This window comes from Olea europaea, chromosome 12 (assembly GCF_002742605.1).
Source record: "Olea europaea var. sylvestris chromosome 12, O_europaea_v1, whole genome shotgun sequence".
NCBI lineage: Eukaryota > Viridiplantae > Streptophyta > Magnoliopsida > Lamiales > Oleaceae > Olea > Olea europaea.
In genome coordinates, this window is record NC_036248.1 from 1647460 (window position 1) to 1667627 (window position 20168).

General features: G+C 34.6%; 1 protein-coding gene across 4 annotated transcripts; it reads right to left on the minus strand.

The window, feature by feature from the left end:
- Positions 1-73: 73 nt before the first annotated feature.
- Positions 74-20154, minus strand: LOC111405123. 4 transcript variants are annotated; one of them, XM_023033862.1, is made up of 5 exons: positions 19418-19607; positions 15540-16050; positions 15062-15133; positions 10379-12404; positions 9533-9926 (listed from the first exon to the last, which is right to left on the minus strand). In XM_023033862.1, the coding sequence occupies exons 3-4, from the start codon at positions 15129-15131 to the stop codon at positions 10888-10890; spliced, it is 1587 nt and encodes a 528-aa protein (XP_022889630.1). In that variant the 5' UTR covers positions 15132-15133; positions 15540-16050; positions 19418-19607; the 3' UTR covers positions 9533-9926; positions 10379-10887. The 4 variants fall into 4 exon arrangements, 2 of the variants coding, with proteins under 2 accessions (XP_022889630.1, XP_022889631.1); XR_002704732.1 differs by lacking the exon at positions 10379-12404 and having other exon boundaries at positions 9567-9926; positions 19418-20154; XR_002704731.1 differs by lacking the exons at positions 9533-9926; positions 10379-12404; positions 15540-16050; positions 19418-19607 and adding exons at positions 74-316; positions 1397-1546 and having other exon boundaries at positions 15062-15123.
- Between the last annotated feature and the right edge of the window lie 14 nt (positions 20155-20168).

A 20168-nucleotide genomic window follows, 5' to 3' on the forward strand; every position in this document is an offset into this window, starting at 1 on the left:
TTATTAGACTTTCTTGAGTCTAGACATTGGGCACGCATGTGCAGGAAACAATGCTGTTCGATGGGCTTAGGCAGAAGATGCACGAGGCAAGTCAGTAATTTGTATTCACATTTCAGATCAAGATTTATACCGTAATTGGGGTACAAAAAACTAATTTCTAACTACCAGACATAACAAATTAGTCCATATACCCACAATTAATAAAACTCGAGCACTTTGTTTTACAATTTGGAGATACATATGAACGAGAGCGAGACTTCAGTTTTCTGATCTGGAATTGCAGTGGCCCCATCTGCCAGTTTACTGGCTGCACCAACTGTAACACCACAATTTTTTAAATTAAGAGCTCGTAACAATTGAAATTTGCTAACATTAATAACTTTTTAAAAAACTAAATTTAATAAAAGCAAGGATGCTAATACCTTGAAACTAAAATTTGATAATAATGTCAAGCGATCAATAAATTAAAAACATCCTAAAAGACTCTTAAGTTCACAGCAATTCCATCAATCCGATATGCATGCAACACAACCCATTCTAATTTTGAAAAAAATTGAGCTTATTTTGAAAAACACGTACAAATCTTATTCCAACATAATATAAATCATACCAGAACATCACGTAAATTGGAGGAAATGGTCGCTCAAGGAATTTAGAACCCCTATATCTCATAGGATTTACATTAATTGATCTTAGAAGGATTTACTTTTGATCCAAAGACCTAAAAGTATCCGTACAATTTAGTATATAAAAATTACAAAGAACAAGAATTTAACTAGGAATGAGTTTAAAGGTGTATATAATTTGGATAAAGGTCAATGGAATTCTAATAGAATATTACAATAACTTATTAATCAAATTAGAATTAGAATATTAGAATAACTTATTAATTATCAATGGAGGACCAAGTCTATTCCTTCAAACTGATGGCCGAGAAGTTATTCACTAATCTTATATTATTTCCTTTAATTATCAATCAAACATAACTTCTTTGGACTGCAATATCCTGAGCCTCACTTGACCTGAAGAAAGGAGATTTGAGTTAAAGTTCGACCCAAAATGAATCGAAAAGAAACATGCACATGCAATTTAAGACAATAGAAATTACACACTACTCAAAAATTTGTATTAATGCGTGAAGATAGACAAACATTAATATGAATTGGATATCAGTTGACACCACCATTTCCCATTTACAATCCCCTTCGATACATTTTTTAACCACTGTTTTCATTTATATTCCCCTTGTGTATTCCCTTCTATTCGATTAATTTTGGTCTCATGGACATGAAAATGATATAAATTAGTTCTGATCCACAATCAAATATATAGCTAAGAAAAATCAGATGAATGAAGATATAATTTTATGTGTGCATGCGCAAAAACATGACTGTACCTCATAGTTTAGAAACACCCTGAATGACTTAGATAGGATATCTCGGTCATTGAAGGGGGCAAATTTGAACCACCAAACTATCAATTTCTTCGAACCTCTTCATTTTTTTGAAGCCTTATTTTCGTCATTTGACAATTAACACTGTCATTTCTTGAAGATGAATGCCATTTAGTTGCCTTGCAATACAAGTTAATGGCATTGGCATGCATACTCCCAAATACAGTATCAAATGCATATCCACAAACTAAAAGCAAATATGTTCCTGATCCAATGAGTAATAATGTATAAATGAAAGAAAAAAATACTAAAATGAACAGTCTACACAATAATGTCATTGAATGTAAAACTACACCATGGTACATAAAGCATTCCACAATACATATTTTTCTAGAATGATTAAACTTCAAGCTTGCACATCAAGTCCATAACAGCAAAGTCAACATTGTCTGGCTCCACTATACTTTTTCTTAGCTAATCTATTAACACAAAGCCTCTCTTTGCTCATGTTTATAAAAACTCAAACCACTTTTTAGCAACACATTTCTAGGGTCCAAAAAGTACAACCCCCTTATCCCCCACTCATTTTTTTATCCATTTATAATTTAAACCATTTATAAATACTTCCATGACATATTTAAAGTAGTGGAAATTACACTGAATGTCATAATTTGGGTTGTCATTTACAAAAATGTCACTTTTTGAAAGCAATTGCAAAATTATCAATTCTGGACAATTTTGCCGCCTCTAATTAATTTGAATCCCTTATATGTCCTTCAATAAATTGGACATGACTTGACTCCAAATTGTACAAGAACTATGACATGTCAGGTATAATTGGACTCATTGATGGAAATAAAAAAAAAAATGAAAAAAGAAGAAGAAGAAAACCAAACTAGACAATTTGAAACTCACATTCATCTCTCTCTCACATTAGGCCCAAACAGTGTGAAACCTTTCCCCTTTCTCACTCATTGAACCAGAGCTTAGCCAATCGACGACCACCGTGACGAAGGTCGCCAATGACGAAGATCGAAAGCATTTGGCGAACTCATTCCCATCCCTCTGTCATTTGAATCATAACAGCCCAACGTCAAACCAACGGATCATAACAACCCAACGGCAAACGCTCGACGACCGTCGTCAATGACCCCCTCACTGACGAAGACCCAACTTTCACTCTTGAAAACTCACTTTGCTAGACATTTTCTGTGAACCAACTTGGAGTACCCAATTCAGGTATGCTGAACGCTAAATGTTTAAACTAATTTTCGAATAATTGTTCTTGGAAATCCATCCATTTTGTGTTTTGTTCATGCTGAATATTTGATCTAAGTTTCTGTTGGGAGGGGTTTTGCGCATAAATCTCGTCCAACTCAAATCAGTGAAGATATTTTTTATCTAAGTTTCTATTGTGTTGTGTTTGTGTTTGGCAGAGAATTTATCGTTTAATTTTTCTATGCCTTCCAGGGAGCGGGCATGCTAGCCAATTCAGAAAGAAATAGAAGTGCTCCACTCTTACCTTGAAGGCATTGACAAAGACTCTTTTGGATTTGATTCTATCTTCCCTTCCTAAAGAAACCTGTAAATATGGGACTGATACAGTGTCCCAGTTGAATCATAAGGCAAGTTTTGTTGATGCATATGTTATGAAAAGGTCATGAGGCCATAACATTTTCTGTCAACTTTTTACCTTCTCTTAAATCATTCTCATTTTCTTGTCAATGTGCTTCCATTTCCTTGTTATGAGAAAGGATGATCACAAGATATATGGTTTATACATAAATTATGAAATAGCTGATGTAGATTGTTTAGTTTTCTGGTGTTTGGTGATTAGATATTTCTATTTTGTTGACCAGTTTTGGTGACTTCCTCTAGTTGTATTGCTATTCAACAATGTTGTGACTACAAACTTAGCCAAATAAGTTACCTAGCAACAGCAATGATGTAGAAAAATTCCATGGGATATAGAACAAGTCCATCGTCTTGGTGTATGGCGTTGTCTTTTCCAACTCCCCGCCATCCCCAATAAGTGATGGTGTGATGGTTTCTTCTTAAAACCAAGTGAAGAAATCTCAAAAATCTATCAAATGAAGGCGTTAAAAAAAATCTCAAATAACTTCTACTATTGATATTAATATATGGGGATAATTTTCTTCTCTTACTTTGGATTCGGCCGCCAATAAGTATACTTTTTTAAACAATCTGCTCAAAAACGTAATTCATGAGGTACAAATTTCTTATTGATGGTCCACATTATTCCTAAATTGTCAATAAAAATTGTTCACTTACGTCCTCTTCAACTGATTAGCAAAGAAGATATTGTAATTGAATCAATTACGAACTTTTTTATAGCAGGATAAACAATTAGTTGATAAACATATTTTTAAAATACCAATTCAAATCGAAAAAATTGTGGAAATCTAACAAGTCTATGAAAATGTTATTTTATTTACAAAACACCCTCTAGAATGGCTATATGTACAGTAAATAGCTTATTAAAAACTTCAGCAAAAACTTGATGGGACAAAAGTACCAAACAATGTAAAAAACAAACAAAAAAATTAAAGAGTAATAATAAGTTAGATTATTAATATGTTGAAGGTGGGCCCGAGTGGTTCGAGACATTATTACACCTACGATTTTCTGGTGGAACTGATTTATAATGCTAACTAGTACTTCGATTTCTCATAGAACTCATTAATGTAATCTAATTTTAACTTAGTTTCATGATAAGTAAGTATTTATGTGGTGGAATGCTAAGCCCATTATTACCTCTATGATCTTTTGGTAGAATTTATTAATGCAATTTCATTTTGCTGCACCTACAACTCTTAATTCTTACCAGATTTTTATGTATTTTTCATGAAAACACTCTTTTCTTTCTAGGTACGAAGGAGAAATTAGATGAAAATAATTCAAGCATTTCGATATTTAGTATATTACTAAATATTTAGTACATATAGCTTAAAAAAATAATAAAAGTATAATTTTCTAAGTCTATGACCCAATGAATATTTCCTTCATTTTTCTATGCCAAACACACATTGAATATGAGTTCATAATATATTATGCCCGAGGAGGGTTTGTAGTTATTTTTCTTTTGCCATTGTATGTTCCCTTGCTTAAGAAAATTCATATTTATTACTTAAACATCAATTGTAAATAATGCTTGTAATGGCCCTAAGCAAGGGAAGGTGGAGAGCAGAACTCTAATAAATGTTACACAAACACATTGATCCTTGCACTGAAATTGGTATGATGTCAAATCTTATTTTTGTTTTTAGTTTCATCCATCTTCAAAGAGTAATGCTATATAATACTGCAGATACTAAAACATACTTGTATGTAGCAGTACATTATATGCAGGGATGTCAAAAGGCCCGAGCAACTCGACGGCTCGTCAAAATAGGGCTCCTCGGCGGCTCGGGCTCGTAAAATCACGAGCCCGACACGAGCTGAACAGGCCTCACTGGGAGGCGAGCAGAGCGAAGCCGCTCGTGGGCGAGCCCACGAGTGGCTCGTTTGAACGAGCCCCCAAATAAAGTGACCAAAATGGTCACTCTGAAATTTATTTATTTTTTATTTTTTCCCCCTTCTATTATAAATACCCCTTAACCCCCCTTTATTTTTTTTCATATCAATTACTTAATCACTACTCCAACTCTCTCAACTCTCTTTTATTATATCAATTATCGAGTTTTTACTCTTTTGTACTGCAAAATATACAATATCAGTTCAATTTTTACAGTTTATTAGTTACAATTTCAATTCATCCAATTCTCAATTCTCACAATCTCACTACATTTATATTTTTCTAGTTATTATATTTGAATTTCATCATAAACAATCAAATAAATGGATCAACACTCATTTGTTGAGAGCTTATTGGATACGGGATGTGGGCTACATCATGGCGAATCGCCTAGGACGCCGCAAAGTCAATTTTCCAATGAATTTGTGGGTCTAAATGACATACTCATACGTGAAGATGTTCACATTCACGGTCAGGAAAACCACAATCCAATTGATTTGGATGATATTAACGTTCCCGAAGCGGAACATGAGGACGAAGTTGCGGAATTAAACATCCCAGATGCGAGGGGAAAGCAAAAGGCCAAAAAACAAGCAAAATGTTGGAATCACTTTAAGTTGATTTCAACGGAAAAAGTCGTAGTGGCCTTGTAGAATCTAAAACAGTATGTAATACTGCCAACAAAGATTGACATGACAAAAAGGAATTGGTACCACCCATCTCAGCTGTTACTACAAAGCATGTGCGACCAGACATGGACTTCTTCCAACTTGTCAAACACAATTGCAATTTGACAGTCCAGGCGCCGGTTCTACAACTTCAACCCTATCCATGTTCGTGAAAGAATATCTGTAACCGAGGTACGTTAGGGTAAGTCAAAACACTCTTCGTGCCGATACAATACAATATTTCAATAATTCAAAACAACAATTAATTATAGATTTACAACAATATGGGGGTATTATATCTTTAACTTTTGATATATGGGAAGAGGTTAATAAAAGAGCATATATAGCCGCAACCGCACACTATATAGACCCACTTTGGTGCATGCATAAGAAAATTATTATTTTTAGAATTATTAAGTATCCTCACAATGATAATAATATATATAATGTTATTATCAGTATTGTTAGAGAATATAATTGCGAGACTAAAATTCGATCTTTTACTTTTGATAATGCTAGTGTTAATAAGGTAGTCGTCGATAAATTGTGTAGGACACTTCAACCTGATTTTGGTAGGTATTTGTTTTATATTCGTTGTATGTGTCATATCTTGAATTAATTGTGCAAGATGGCTTAAAACATATAAAAGATAAACTTCAAAGGATTAGGAATGTATTAGTATATATTACGATCTCTCCTAATAGAAAACAAGCATTTGAAGATTTTTGTGTCGAACTAGGGGTGACGACTACTAAAACATTTGTTAACGACGTAGGCCATAGATAGAACTCTACTTACTTGCTATTAAAGTAATGTGAATGTTTCGAAAATTTAATAACTAACTTTTATAACAATAGACACGTTAGAAGTGATGACGATGGTATGTTAAATGAATCCGATTGAATTTTAGCTTTGAAAGTTAAACAATTTTTGACATCTTTTTATGAGACCACAAAAATTTTATCCAACGTTTATTATCCCACAAGCTGTATGGTGCTTGAACGCCTTTATATAATTGCAAGAACATTCCATAAATATAAAAATGATCCTACTTTTAGTGAAATTATAATTGCTATGGAATTAAAATTTAGAAAATATTGGGAAGAACTGCTTATATTATTTCCTTTAGCATGCGCAATGAACCCCCGATATAATATTTCGGGAACTAAATACGTAATTGATCAAATCAATAAAGCTTTAATACTTGATACACCTATTACCTATAAGAATTTAGAGCAAACATTATGTGAAATGTATGATTTATATGCGGAAAGAATAGGTGCAAATGTTAGTCGGTACCCTTTGCACCGACTCCTATTGAAATTGAAGAAGATGATGTCGAAATAATGAATTTATTTCAAGGCATTAATACATTTAGTTATGATGCAACTGCGATGTATTCATCTAGTGCCATGTCATCTACATTTGCATCTTATCAAACATCGGCCGAAACTAAAAATGTGATGCCTGCCGAATTAATTGATTACTTCAATCATAATATGCCAACAGACAGAACAATTAAAAAAGGTTCAGAAGAAGTAATTAAATTCTGACGAAAGTATGAAAAATGTTGGTCAATTGTTTCTGTAATTGCGAAAAATCTGCTGACACCTCCGGTTAGCACTGTTGCTTCGGAGTCTGCTTTTAGTGCAGGTAAAAGAGTTTTGACTGATATCAGAAGCCGACTGAAAGAAAATATTTTGGAAGCGTTAATGTGTATGAAGGATTGGCAAGACAAATACGCTGAAATTGCATGTCGTCAGGTAAGTGATATTTGATTTAATTATAGTAATCAAAATTTCTTTATTTTTTAATCGTTAAATTTAATTTTCTTTAAAAAATTGTACACGTTACAACAAGTTGTTCGTGTTCAATTTTTAACTCTGCCTACTTAAATTTAATGTAGCCGTCTCAAGCCCGGATAAAGGAGGGTTTATATTTTATCTACTTTAAAAAGAAATCAAAAAAAATATATTTTTTATAAATGTATTTCAAAAAATAATTCGTATTCATTATATAAATATTTCATACTTTATAAAAAAAATATTACAATATGATATAAATAAAAAATTGTCTTCATTAAATTATTTGTATTTTTTAACACTTTTTATTTTTTTTAAAAATGTTTTCTATTATTTCATTTATTTGTAAAACTCTTAAAAAAAATAAAAAATGGCTCAGCCCACGAGCTCGTGGGCCGTGAGGTTAAGGGCCAAGCCGAGCCATTGCCACCACTAATTATATGTCAAATAAATAGGTCTCATAGCACCACATTTAATTGAGCTTACATATTTATATCACATATGATGTTCTTTTAGTATCAAATGCGAAAACATTATTAATCTCCAAATGAGATTTGACATCATGTTATTGATATATTATTGATAGACTTTAGGCGTGGATAAAAGTCATGAAAATCATTGGATTAAACTAAAGAATTGATCGGATCAATGATGTAGACAAAACCTTGTTTTCACTTGGGTCTTGTGTGGATATGTGAGTAAATTTAATCAATGCTCACCCAACTTCAATTTATATTACTACTTGTTCACCGAACTATAAAATATAACTCATTGCTCACCCATCTATATAAACACTTACCCATCCATCACCCATTTAAACTCCGTCAACTTTAATTAACGGAATTTGCCACGTGTTTGATGAAAATTTAACGTGGCACGTAAAAGACATTAAATCCATCCAACTGGCTTAAAATTGCCACGCACCAAGTGACAACCCGTCATCAAGAATTTAAAGAAACCACTTTCTCCACCAAAAGAAAACATCTTTTTCTTGGACCTTTTCTTTATTCTCTGTGTCCCTTTCAAATTTTGAAACTTTTTAACAATTTAGATTATAATCCTTCTCGCTTCATCTTCACACGCTTGTCAAGTTCCTATATTTGTTTTAGGGCTCTAACTTTTGAGGATTCTTTGCCTCTCAATTTTCCATTTCTGGGCTTCGAGTCTCTAATCTAAATTGGGTATATGCCAACAATTCTTTGATGTTTATGCTTTAATTTTCTATCATGTACTGATATTTGCATACTTTGATTTAAGATTTTCATGGGTCCATAGTAATTCATCTTCTTCCCCAACTTGGAACCGTAGAAATTGCCCCCAAATTCCCGACTCTTGTGTCCTTGAATTTAAAAGTGGTTGTATAGCAACCTCTTGCTACGGCTGCTGCGGGGGCACTGGTGCGGAAGCTGCAGAGGTAGAGGCGGTTATGATTGACTCCCGTTTCGGTGAAGGAAGTAAAAATGATGATTTTTTTTAGTAACAGGTTGAATGTGATCTCTTCTTTGTGGGTTGTTAAGCGGGTTCGAAGAGTTATTATAACTCCCTATAAAGGCCTTCTGATTCTGCAAAAGTCACAACCAGTGTGAAGTAAATTAGAAGAAGGCACTTTAAAGGAGAAGATGCTTCACTCCATGTTGCTAATGTGTTCTGTCTTGGAGTAGTATTGTCAAGCTGCAAAAAGGAATACTCATGCATAAGTAAATGTTATTGTATTATTCAAATGAAATTGGAAATACCTTTAGAATGTTGGAATATGTTCAGCTGTCTATGTAATGAATCAATAAATGAATGGAATGGAATTTAATCCTTCATGTGTTTAAGGATTTATTCTTAATATGTTATTGTGTTTTTTATATGACAATTGTTGGTTTCTTGTTGATGGAGGTTGCTGGAATATGGTTGTGGTTGATGGATTAAAGGTGGTTGATGGTGGTTGGGATATATGGCTGTGGTTGTTGGTTTGTTAATGATTGATTTAAGTTAGAGCATCAGCTATCCATATGCAGCCTGATACATGTATCACAACTCTGATGCATCAGTTAAATGCAATGTGATGTAGCAGAGTTTTGAGACAGGACTGAATGGAAAAACTATATCATAGAACATATGACTGCATTATTCCCAATTGCTAGTGTGAAACAAAGAACATCTCAACAATGCAATCAACATCAAAAAAGCCTTCATTCATTCCACAATGAAAGCACAAACACTAAATTAAGCATTTGATTACAACCACGACTAGTTTGTTGCAAAATATGGCATAACTTTAAAGTACTAAAAAGAAATTATTGTTCTACTGATTCGCTGCATGGGTTGCTGCCCTCTCATTTGCATTTTCTTTGGATTGGGATATTTTCAATTCCCAAATAACCTCGCTTAGCAAGTGAAGGATCACTCCAATCATATTCTGTAGCATTTGCTACAACTAATCCAGGCGCTGGCATGAATTGAAACTCAGATGGTTGTGGTCGTGGTGGTTGAACTTCATTTCTTGAAGTCGTGTTCGATCTCCTAGGCACTAGCTTTGCCTATGCAAAAATGGAATAACCAAAATAAACAAAAAATAATCAGTTTTGTAAAACACAAAATATATTAGGGGCTTGTTTGAGCCACATTATTCCAAAAAAATACATTCTTAAACAATGATTTGACATCATTTCAACCACGTATTCTTCAATAAAATAATATTACACGCAGATCAAAAAAATTTCCTTATTTTTAACTACACATTTCCCATCAATGCACTATTCAAGAATGCATTATTACCAAAATAATGTGGCTCAAATACCCCCTAGGTTACCTTTAAGTTTTGGTCGTTACTTTGACTAGATTTTTCTTGAATTAGACGCTCCACATCATAAGCAAGGCAATCATAAAATAAACGAACACGTGAAATAATTATAATCATTCTGAGCAAACTAATAATTGTAAACAAACATATGAAATGTTTATAATTAAAATTATTTCAAAGAACACAAACCTCTTGTGGTGCATCAAGCCTCTGATGGTATCGCTTGTTGTGTCCCTTTCCTCCACAGACACTACAAGTCATAAGCACAAATCCCTGTTTCTTCATTTTTGCTTTTGAGCCTGAACGGGTGATGACATCTTCTTCCTGTTGTCTCCTTCTCTTCTTTTTTTACCCCTTTTGGGCACAAACCAACTGGGCGGTTTGATTGGTGGGGCATCACTTGAGGGCCATAGTTTTGAGCGATTTATAGGATGAATAATATTCTCATAGCAACTGAGGTAGGTATCAAATCTATAGCACTCATGAACGTACTTCCAAGGCTCATCATATCTGTCTACAATAGCGGCGACTGCACGAGCACAAGGAATTCCTGTCAAATCCCATCTTCTGCATGCACACGTCCTATTTGGCAGATCGACAATGTATTCTCCACTCGAACACTTCACGTAAGATTGTGCTCCCCCTGACCAATCCACCTCGAATCCCTCGGCCATTTCACTGCTCTTCAATAGTTTCCGTTATATTTTAGGGCATAAAGGTCCTACGGCTTTACTCATCTTATCCCTTCTTGATTGTATCATTTTCATGAATCTTACGTATATATCAATTAACATGGTCAATATGGACTTCTCCCTATCCCCCAACACCACATTATTGAATACCTCACAAAGATTATTCAGAACTATATCACTCTTCACCTTTGTCAAAAAGTGAGCTTTACTCCACTCACTAGAGTGCCTCTTCATTAACCAACCATGTGCAGCCTTGCTCACCTTCTCAATTTCATCCATCCAGAACTTCCAATTAGAAATTGTTGTTGACTTTGCAGCCCTCCACAAATAGTCCTTCAGAGTCAAACTCTTAAAATCAGCTCTAAAGAAATTGGTGTACATGTGTCTGACACAAAATCGATGTTCAACCTTTGGATATAAACCCTTTATCACATTTTGTAAATCTTTTTGTCTATCGGTCATAAAAGTCCACTCATTGCTATTCATAATTTTCAAATCTTCGCCAAGATGTCCAATAAACCACCTCCAAGTAGTAGCATTCTCTCTCTCCACTATAGCATACGCTACTGGATAAATACAGTCGTTCGCATCTAACACCACTGCCACGAGCATCTGACCTTCAAAAGTTCCTTTCAAGAAACAACCATCTAATCCTAAAAGCTGCCTACAACCTTCAAAGAAACCACGCTTGCAAGCTTCTAAACAAACATATATTCCATGAAACTTTTCAGCATTCATGGCAATGATACATGTAGAACCGGGATTGGTTCGCAATATTTCAACGGCAAAAGATCTAAGCAAGCCAAATTGATGTTGATCGGAACCCTCTATTAATATCCGAGCATATCTTCTAGCCCGCCAAGTAGTAACATCGCTGACTGTCAATTTCAAGTCATCCTTTACAACCTTCTTAATCAGTCTAGTCTTCCAATCAGGATCTACTTTAAAAGTCTCCAAATACCTCTCTGCTATATACCTAGCAGTACAATGCCTATTTGTTCTGTCCCTCATGCATCTGTGCTCTGAATTTTTAGATTTTATTTGCACGCAACCAAGCGCTTTATTCAAAGACGCCCAAATCCTAAATTTACAATTGTCTTTTTTGCATATAGCCTGTGCTCTCTCACCATCATTCGGCCGAAATTTAAAATTGTGCCTAGTTGCGACCCCATGGTTCCTAACAGCTTCTTTAAACTCCTCAATATTTTTGAACTCCTTTCCAACCTCTAACTGTGGGTTATACTTTTCCTTTTCAACGTCATAAAAAGGAAAGCTATAATTCTCCTCTTCACTAGAAGAATTATCAGTATGCAATTCTTCCTCACTAGGATAATAACCATCATCATTTTCTAGCTCCTCTATACCTGCAACCTCAAATTCAACCGTTGGGTCTGCATTAAATCCCACCACAACACGTTCAGGTGCATTCGTGTCAAATTGGAACCCATCATCATTAACCTCATCGTCTGAATCATTCAAATGACATTTGAGAGGTATCCATTCCTCTTCTTCAAAGGTCAGGTCTGCAATGAAACACGAGGTTAGGATTTTTCAAACACATCCGCACCACATATGCAAATAAAAATGCATAAATATGGTTCTAAACAACGAAATTATGGTCCCATAAAACAAAATTCAGATTCAAATTTTCAATGTACTTCCAAAGAAAAGAACATAAAAAAGACAAAACTAAAAAATTGTGATCCCATAAGAGAATATTAAAAATCCAATGAAAAGTTTAGTAAATTTACCATGTGGTGGTTCTTCTTCATCCATCACCAATATTGTTTCTTCCACAGTGATATTGCAATCCATACCAATGCTGGGGGATTTTCTTTTTTCAAATATTCTGATTTTTCAAATATTTCATACCAACTTTTGGTTACGTGAAATTGTTGTCAATTCTCTTGGCCACCATGTGGGCAATCTGTGGGAGGAATAGAATGGCAAAGACCATTAAACACAAACAATCTAAGATGAAATTCAAGGCCAGAGGAGTTGGGAATTTGGGAGCAATTTCTAGGGTTCCAAGTTGGGGAAGAATTCTTCTTCTTTTTTTCCCCTCTTTGAGGCTTCTTCAGAGAAAACGGGTTTTCACAATTTTAATCCCAGTTGCGCAGATTTAATGTCTTTTATGAGCCACGTCAAATTTCCATCCAACACGTGGCACATCCTGTTAATTGAAGTTGACGGAGTTTAAATGGGTGATGGATGGGTAAGTGTTTAGATAGATGGGCGAGCAATGGGTTATATTTTATAATTCGGTGAGCAAGTAGTAATATAAATTGAATTTGGGTGAGCATTGATTAAATTTACTCGTGGATATGTGGGAGGGGATGGTCTTAAGTTTGTGTAGGGATTTTGTTTGTCCACAAGAACGGATTTATTTTCAAGTTTATTGTTCTACATCAGTTTCATGTTCACTAATTTTCTTTTTGTTATATATTCCACCCTCTTAACCTTTCCGCGTTTGCTCTAGATTTCCCAGATAAATCAAAACCTCACAGTACCAATGATTCAAGAAGGAAGCAATGATCACATCAAGTCAATGCTTTTCCCTCAAATCAAGCATTTAATACTACTAAAAATGTGTCATTAAGGGTAATTTGGACTTTGCACTCCAAAAATGTGACATTTTTGCTCACAAAAGTGAAAATGACAATTTTTTTGGAACTTTTATTTTTTGTGACATTTTTGTAAATTCCCCTATAAAGTAACATAGATCAGTAATTAGCATAGATTGTTACAGAAATGTAGTACAACCTAAATTGATATATTAGAGAAGATACAAAGTATGAGGCACGACAACTCTTAGGTACTTTACTACTCTAAAATTGATTCCATTATCCAAACAACCAACCAAAAGTTAAAGAATTACTAAAAAAAAATAGTTGCTTTATTAATACATATTGATAAGACTGAAATATTAGCCCCTGTTTGTCTCCCTCTAAAACAAAGCTCTTTAATTCTCATACTCATTTTCAACCACACATTTACACGATAAAATATTTTGCATGTAACCCAAAATTTTTCCTTAATTTTAATCACGCATTCTCCAAAAAATTACTATTCAAAACTCCATTTTTGCAAACTATTGGCCTTCAAACAGGGGCTTAAATCACACTTGAGCCTTATATGGAGTTGAAGACTTTAATAACCTCTGATGTGAATAAAATTGGATTGGATGAGGCGGAGCCATTTCATGATCTTTATATGTATGTATTTCATGATTTGACTAGTACATTAAAATTGATTTAGACAAGAGGTGAAAGCTAGAGATAGCTAGATGTATAAATCTTTCAAAGAAGGAAGGGCTTTGCTTTTTGAGGGACTGCTTGTTTGTAAGTCAAAGACAGTAGTAGATAAGATGAGCGACAATCAAAGGGCTACAACATGTTAAATCAATTCCTATTAGATTTATTGAAAAATTCTTTGCCTTCCAAATGAAATGTTGGATTTTATGCGCAATATTAAAGAGAGGAAAAAGATAATCAACACAAGAATTTACGTGATTCGGCGGTGTGCCTACGTCCACGAGAGCGAAGCGGAGATTTCTTTATTAAGTAGTGAAAAATAGGATTATAATATATTATTTATACTAACCCTAGCCTGGGCCCATATAAGATTTTAAGGTCCGTACAGAAAATACCCTTGTACCCTACTGCGGGGGCAACCCATTCAGCGTCCTTAACAACCAGACAGTGAATTAAACCTGCACAAGGCCGATGCCGGCGCGGATCTTTGATCCAGGACCTATGTTCCACTCTATATGAGTCACATGCACAACATGAAACCAACAACCTTCTTTCCTGAGATTTCAATAATTGACACTGTAGCTTCGCATAACCACCACAAAATTTCAAATGAACCAATTTATTAAGCCCCTGTTTGATACCAATTAAAATCTAGATTTTAATCTAAATCAAAGTCAACAATTCATTTCAACCACATATTTTATGAGTTCCACAACTTTTCGACCACATTTTATCAACTTTTACTAAAATCTAATTTTTATCCCCACCAAACAAAAGCGAAAATTAACATGTATCCAATATCTTTCAACACATCAAAAACAAATGCAAATTCATTCCCTAAACAACAAAATTACTGGAAAAATTCCTTAAAGTAAAACCCAATAAAACCCATAGTAATTAAAATAAGAGAAGAATTAGCAACTTACCCATAAATGCCACCGGTATAAATGTTGAATCCACCATCCCACAGCTTGTTTTCACCAAGTATAAAATCATCACTGCAAGTTAAAAACTATGAAACTCGCTATATTTTACCCAATGGTTCGGTAAAACTACACTACTATATTTCACCAAATGGTTCACTAAAACAACTACTTGACTAACTACATAGCACATAAAGCTCAAGCATATAATTATATCGTTCAAATACATATAAAGTGTGCCTAGTGACACCAATTTTATCATCAGAGTCAGACACAATAAAAGTGGCTTCGACACAATAACAGTGGCTTCAACACTGGCTTTATAACTTAACAGGGCTCTCCTTCCAGCGTCACGATGTAAATTTCAGCTTTCACGAGAATCAGAATGAATAATATGATGATAATAAAAACTAAAGATAAAAAGAATAAAATATTGACAGAATACACCAAGACCTCATGATTGATCAAGACCCAACAATACCTCGTGATTAATTTGACGTTCACTAGTTGGGCTGCCCCAACTTTCTTCACTGTTTACTTGATTCATCACTGTAGACTTCACATCCCGTTCAAATTTGTCCTTTATAACTTCAATTTCTACAGTTGCAACATTTTTCATAAACCAAACATAACTACCATCCCTGACTCTTTTGTTATTCTTAGTAGCACCCTTTGCTGGTGGAAAAGCATGCTTGCCTTCACCTGTTGTAGTGACATTTTCTGTTTCAATGCCAATTTTTCTTTTCCTTTCAGAAGTATGCTTTAGAATCTTCTTTTGTGTACATTGCTGCTTCAACCTTTTCAATTAGACCAAGCAAAAAAGCTGATGTCTCTTTCCAATATCTAACCACGGCGTCACTTGATGACTTTCCCAAATCTGTCAAATCATGAAGCCATTTAATGGTATCTACATTTTCCAAAATTATTCCAGAATTTCTAGAAAGCCTTTCAAAGATGAGAGTAGTGATCTCGAGCAGACGGATGTACGCCATCTGGAGAAAGAAGACAAGTGAACATTAAAGGTATCCAAGTCCAAATTCAGCAAAAAATGAGATCAAACAACCAAATTACATTAGTGAACTCTGATTCTAATAATTTTTGTCAACGTGTCAATGATTAAAACTACAATGACGCCATCGGCTACTTTCCCAGGTCAAGGCAGAGAGTCTCCTAACAATTGGAAAAAACTAATGATCGAACAGGCAATTTCACTAGGGACAGAAACTGAACCGAATCGATAAGTCTAAAAGATAAAATTCTCACCGTCAAGAAGAGACCCACTGATGCAATATTATAAGAGATAGTATTTAATTAGTTTCATGTCGAAGTTGCCCTTGCCTAATCTTTTGTGTGACTCTAATGTTAGACTTTGATATGACTCTACCTCCACCATGTGATACTCCCCGAGTTGCCACATTTCCGAAGTTATTGTTCGTTCACACACTTTTCCTAGTGCTTTGTGCTTCTCGGGTGGATTCCGTGATAGCTTTTGTGAATGAGTTGTACATGTTGCTTATTAGAGTTCTTTATCGCTATTTGGCCAAAAAGAAATATCATCCCTCTTGGTCAATTCAAATATTTGGGATTGATATTTAAATTCAGTTGTTGTCACGTGATTGGCTACTTTATTTAGTCGGGAAGAAAGATTGTCCTCCTTGGTTAAGAAGTTGCAGTCGGAGTCGAATTTCCTTAGCCTGGGAGAAATAATGCAATATTATAAGAGAGAGGTATTTAATTTAGTTTTCAAGTTTAAAATTTATTTTAGGAATCATAATTATGATTTGATTTTATACTATTTTCCTATTTCAATTAGAACTAGTTTAAACCTTATATGGGGTAATTCAAACAAACTTTAATATATTAAATAAACAGATTTTCTCCCCTAATTTCCTTCTATTCTCTCACTCCTCCTCTTTTATCCCTCCTTTTTCCTCCTCTCCCCTTTCCCCTTCTCTTATGATTCTCTTATTGCATCCTGCGTCACCCACCTAAGAGGTGAGAGGAAACTTGTTCGAACTAGCCAACAAATAATTTATTTTCTTTTCTTGTGGGTAGATGCCAAAAGTAAGAAACTCCCCTTTCTCTTCTAACTATATGAAAACCATACTTTCCCCCATTTGGTAGAGATTTTTTGATAATAGATTTGAGAAAAGAGATTTCTTTAGAAAATTTGTGGTTTAAAAGTATAAAAAAGTTATGAATCCAAGTGCAAAATTATTTTATTGAAAAAATGTGTTGTTGATAACGAGATCTAGAAAAATGAGTTTTATAAAATGTAGGCAAAATAGGAGCTTTGAAAATTAAGATAGCGTAACATTTACATACTTCCAAACAAGGTTGTCAAGATGTATTTTTGGATCACATCAGTGTAGGGATCTTGCGAACCAAAGGTTGGATCAAATCGAGGATTCTAAGATTCTTAGTGAATATTAATTATTAATATACTAAACATAGATAAATGTCAAATATTCTTAGCCCTTGTTTGATCCCTATTATTTTCAAAATATATTTCTCTTTCTTCTTTTCAATTAAACATTTTTCAATAGAATAATATTACATAGAAACCTAAAATCTTTCCTTATTTTATAATGTTGTACATGTGGCTCATATAGAGTTAAACACAGGTTCTGGATCAAATGGGCCGATGCCGGCGCAGAGCGGAGTAGAGTGAGAGGAGTAGAGCGCATCGAACGGAACAGAGCGGAGTATTTCCTATACGGGCCTTAAAGTCTTATATGGGCCTAGGCTATGGTTAATATAAATAATATGTTGTAACTCTATTTTTTACTACTGAATAAAGAAATTTACGCTTCGCTCTCGTGGACGTAGGCATACCGCCGAACCACATAAATTCTTGTGTTGATTTTCTTTTTCATCTCTTTAATATTGCGCAAAAAATCCAACATATAAACAAAAATTCTCTATTAATCTACTACTCCAATATGCATTCTTAACAAAATAAGGGGCTCAAACGGGTGCTTAATAACAAATTAGTAACTATAACTAACTAAAATCAAACTACATAATCAAAGTTGCAACTACTTTATAAAGGTATACAAAAACATGAACTGTAGAGAAAGCGAACCAAACCAGAAATCAAAGCAGACTTCAATTTCAATTTGTTTTTAAGAACAAAATTTTAGTTGCAATTAATGTTTATGTAAAAAACTTATGAACACCAATCACCATGGATAATAACAATAATTACACAACCACAAACCATATGAACAATCATAATATTATGAGCCTAAAAAATCGAGTCCACTTATGACTAGTTTTCAACAAATCAATTAAGGTGCATTTGATTGCAAGCATGGAATTTACATTAAAAGAAAACTAAATCAATAAAACACGTTTAATTAATAATTTTCATACAAATAAGTTCTAGGCAATTAACCTAAAAAATATTATGCTTGTCCATTTTTTATTGATGAGCAGATGAGAAAGAGAAAGCGAATTCCTTGGAAAATAAAATCCTACTCCCTCTTAAAAATATATTTTCCTTGATTTTGAGGAAAATATGGTCACGTGACCAAAAGTAGGAAAATATTTTCATGAAAAATATCAATCAAACAGCACAAAAGTAGAAATTTGGGTGAAAAATACATTTTTCATGGAAAACATTGACAATCAAAGGCCAACATAAATGTTTAATTGGAAATGGACAAGCAGGGTTCAAAATGCATTCTATTTGCCACAAGAATTGAGGTTTTGATCAATATACAAATTATCATCGTACATATACTATTATCAAGTTGATTTTTATAAAATTGATTGTGACTTATCATATAAAATCAAGCCTAAAACTATAACATACTAGAGAAAACTTCGTATTTTAATTATAATTACTTTGCTTAACCATACTTCTATCACATTTCATAATCCGCTGGTTGAATCAATAGGCTGCCGATCCAATATTTCGACCAAGTCAATGAATTGGTCAAGTATGAAAGCGCAATATAAAGTCACTGCATATATAGTTTGGGGCCCCAAATATTCACTGAAAAAAGGTTGGAAGCCCAGGTCCAAATTTTTACTTGTAATAAATTCCTGAACTTATATGAGCGGAAAGAAGACGCGCGGTTGGAGCGCGTCATTGGAGAAACTGGCTGGTGGCCCAGAGTCCAAACCCCCCTCCAAGCCACCACGCGTCATCGCTGCCACAGGCTTGGACGGAAATCCAAGAATGAATTACTCTAATCCCAGCCTCCGATTCCAGTCCCCAGTCCGTTCACACCCCAAAATGCATACATAGACACACACACCCCAAAATGCATACATACACACATACATATAGAGAGAAGAGAGAGAACTCAAATCTGTATACAGTCAAATAGCAGTAAAGGCGAGTGATTTTACCTTACATGTTCCGTGCATCTTATCCCGGCTCTGTCTCCGTGCTTTTGATTGCGCTTTTTAGGCTAGAATTGCTCTCATATGTGAAAAATAAGTTGTTCTGAATTCTTTTTCTCCTTCACTTCAGATTCGGACCAGCATTCCAGCTTGTTGATTAAAGGACTGGTATGGTTCCATTTTTTCCCTCTTTTTTTGTTTCTGTTAAGCTGATTTGCTAATTTGATGAGTTCAATTAGGGTTTATTGAAATTGCACGAGTCTCGATTAGGGTTTTGTTTCTTCGTTTTTTTTTTTTTTTTTCAATGGAAACGTCAATAGAAATGCTCTGTAGCACCTGAGATGGATAGAGAACTGAGGGAAATGGTAGGAAATAAAGATCAAGGGCGATTTCAAAGGGGTTCAGGATCGAGAGGCCAGGGGAAAGGGGGGTTTTAGAGGGTTTTGCTGAAACCTTTGGTGGTGGAAAATTTTCGTATGCGAGGTTGCGGTATCGAAACTGGCTGGACTAGGCCCGGATCAGCCGAGTAAGTCCGGGTCATGGGTTTGTTCACCGGACTCTGCTTACTGTACGGACCCTGTACAGATCACGCTCAATGCATAGATGGGAGTGGGAGAATTTTTTTTTAAATAATCACCCACCCCCACCCACGCGCTCAAGCATGTGAGGATTCTGTACATCAGGCAAAATTCTTGTTCATCTTGTGTTGGCAGGCCCTGTCGGGATTCGAGTTTCGATAGGAGTGACAAAATTACTC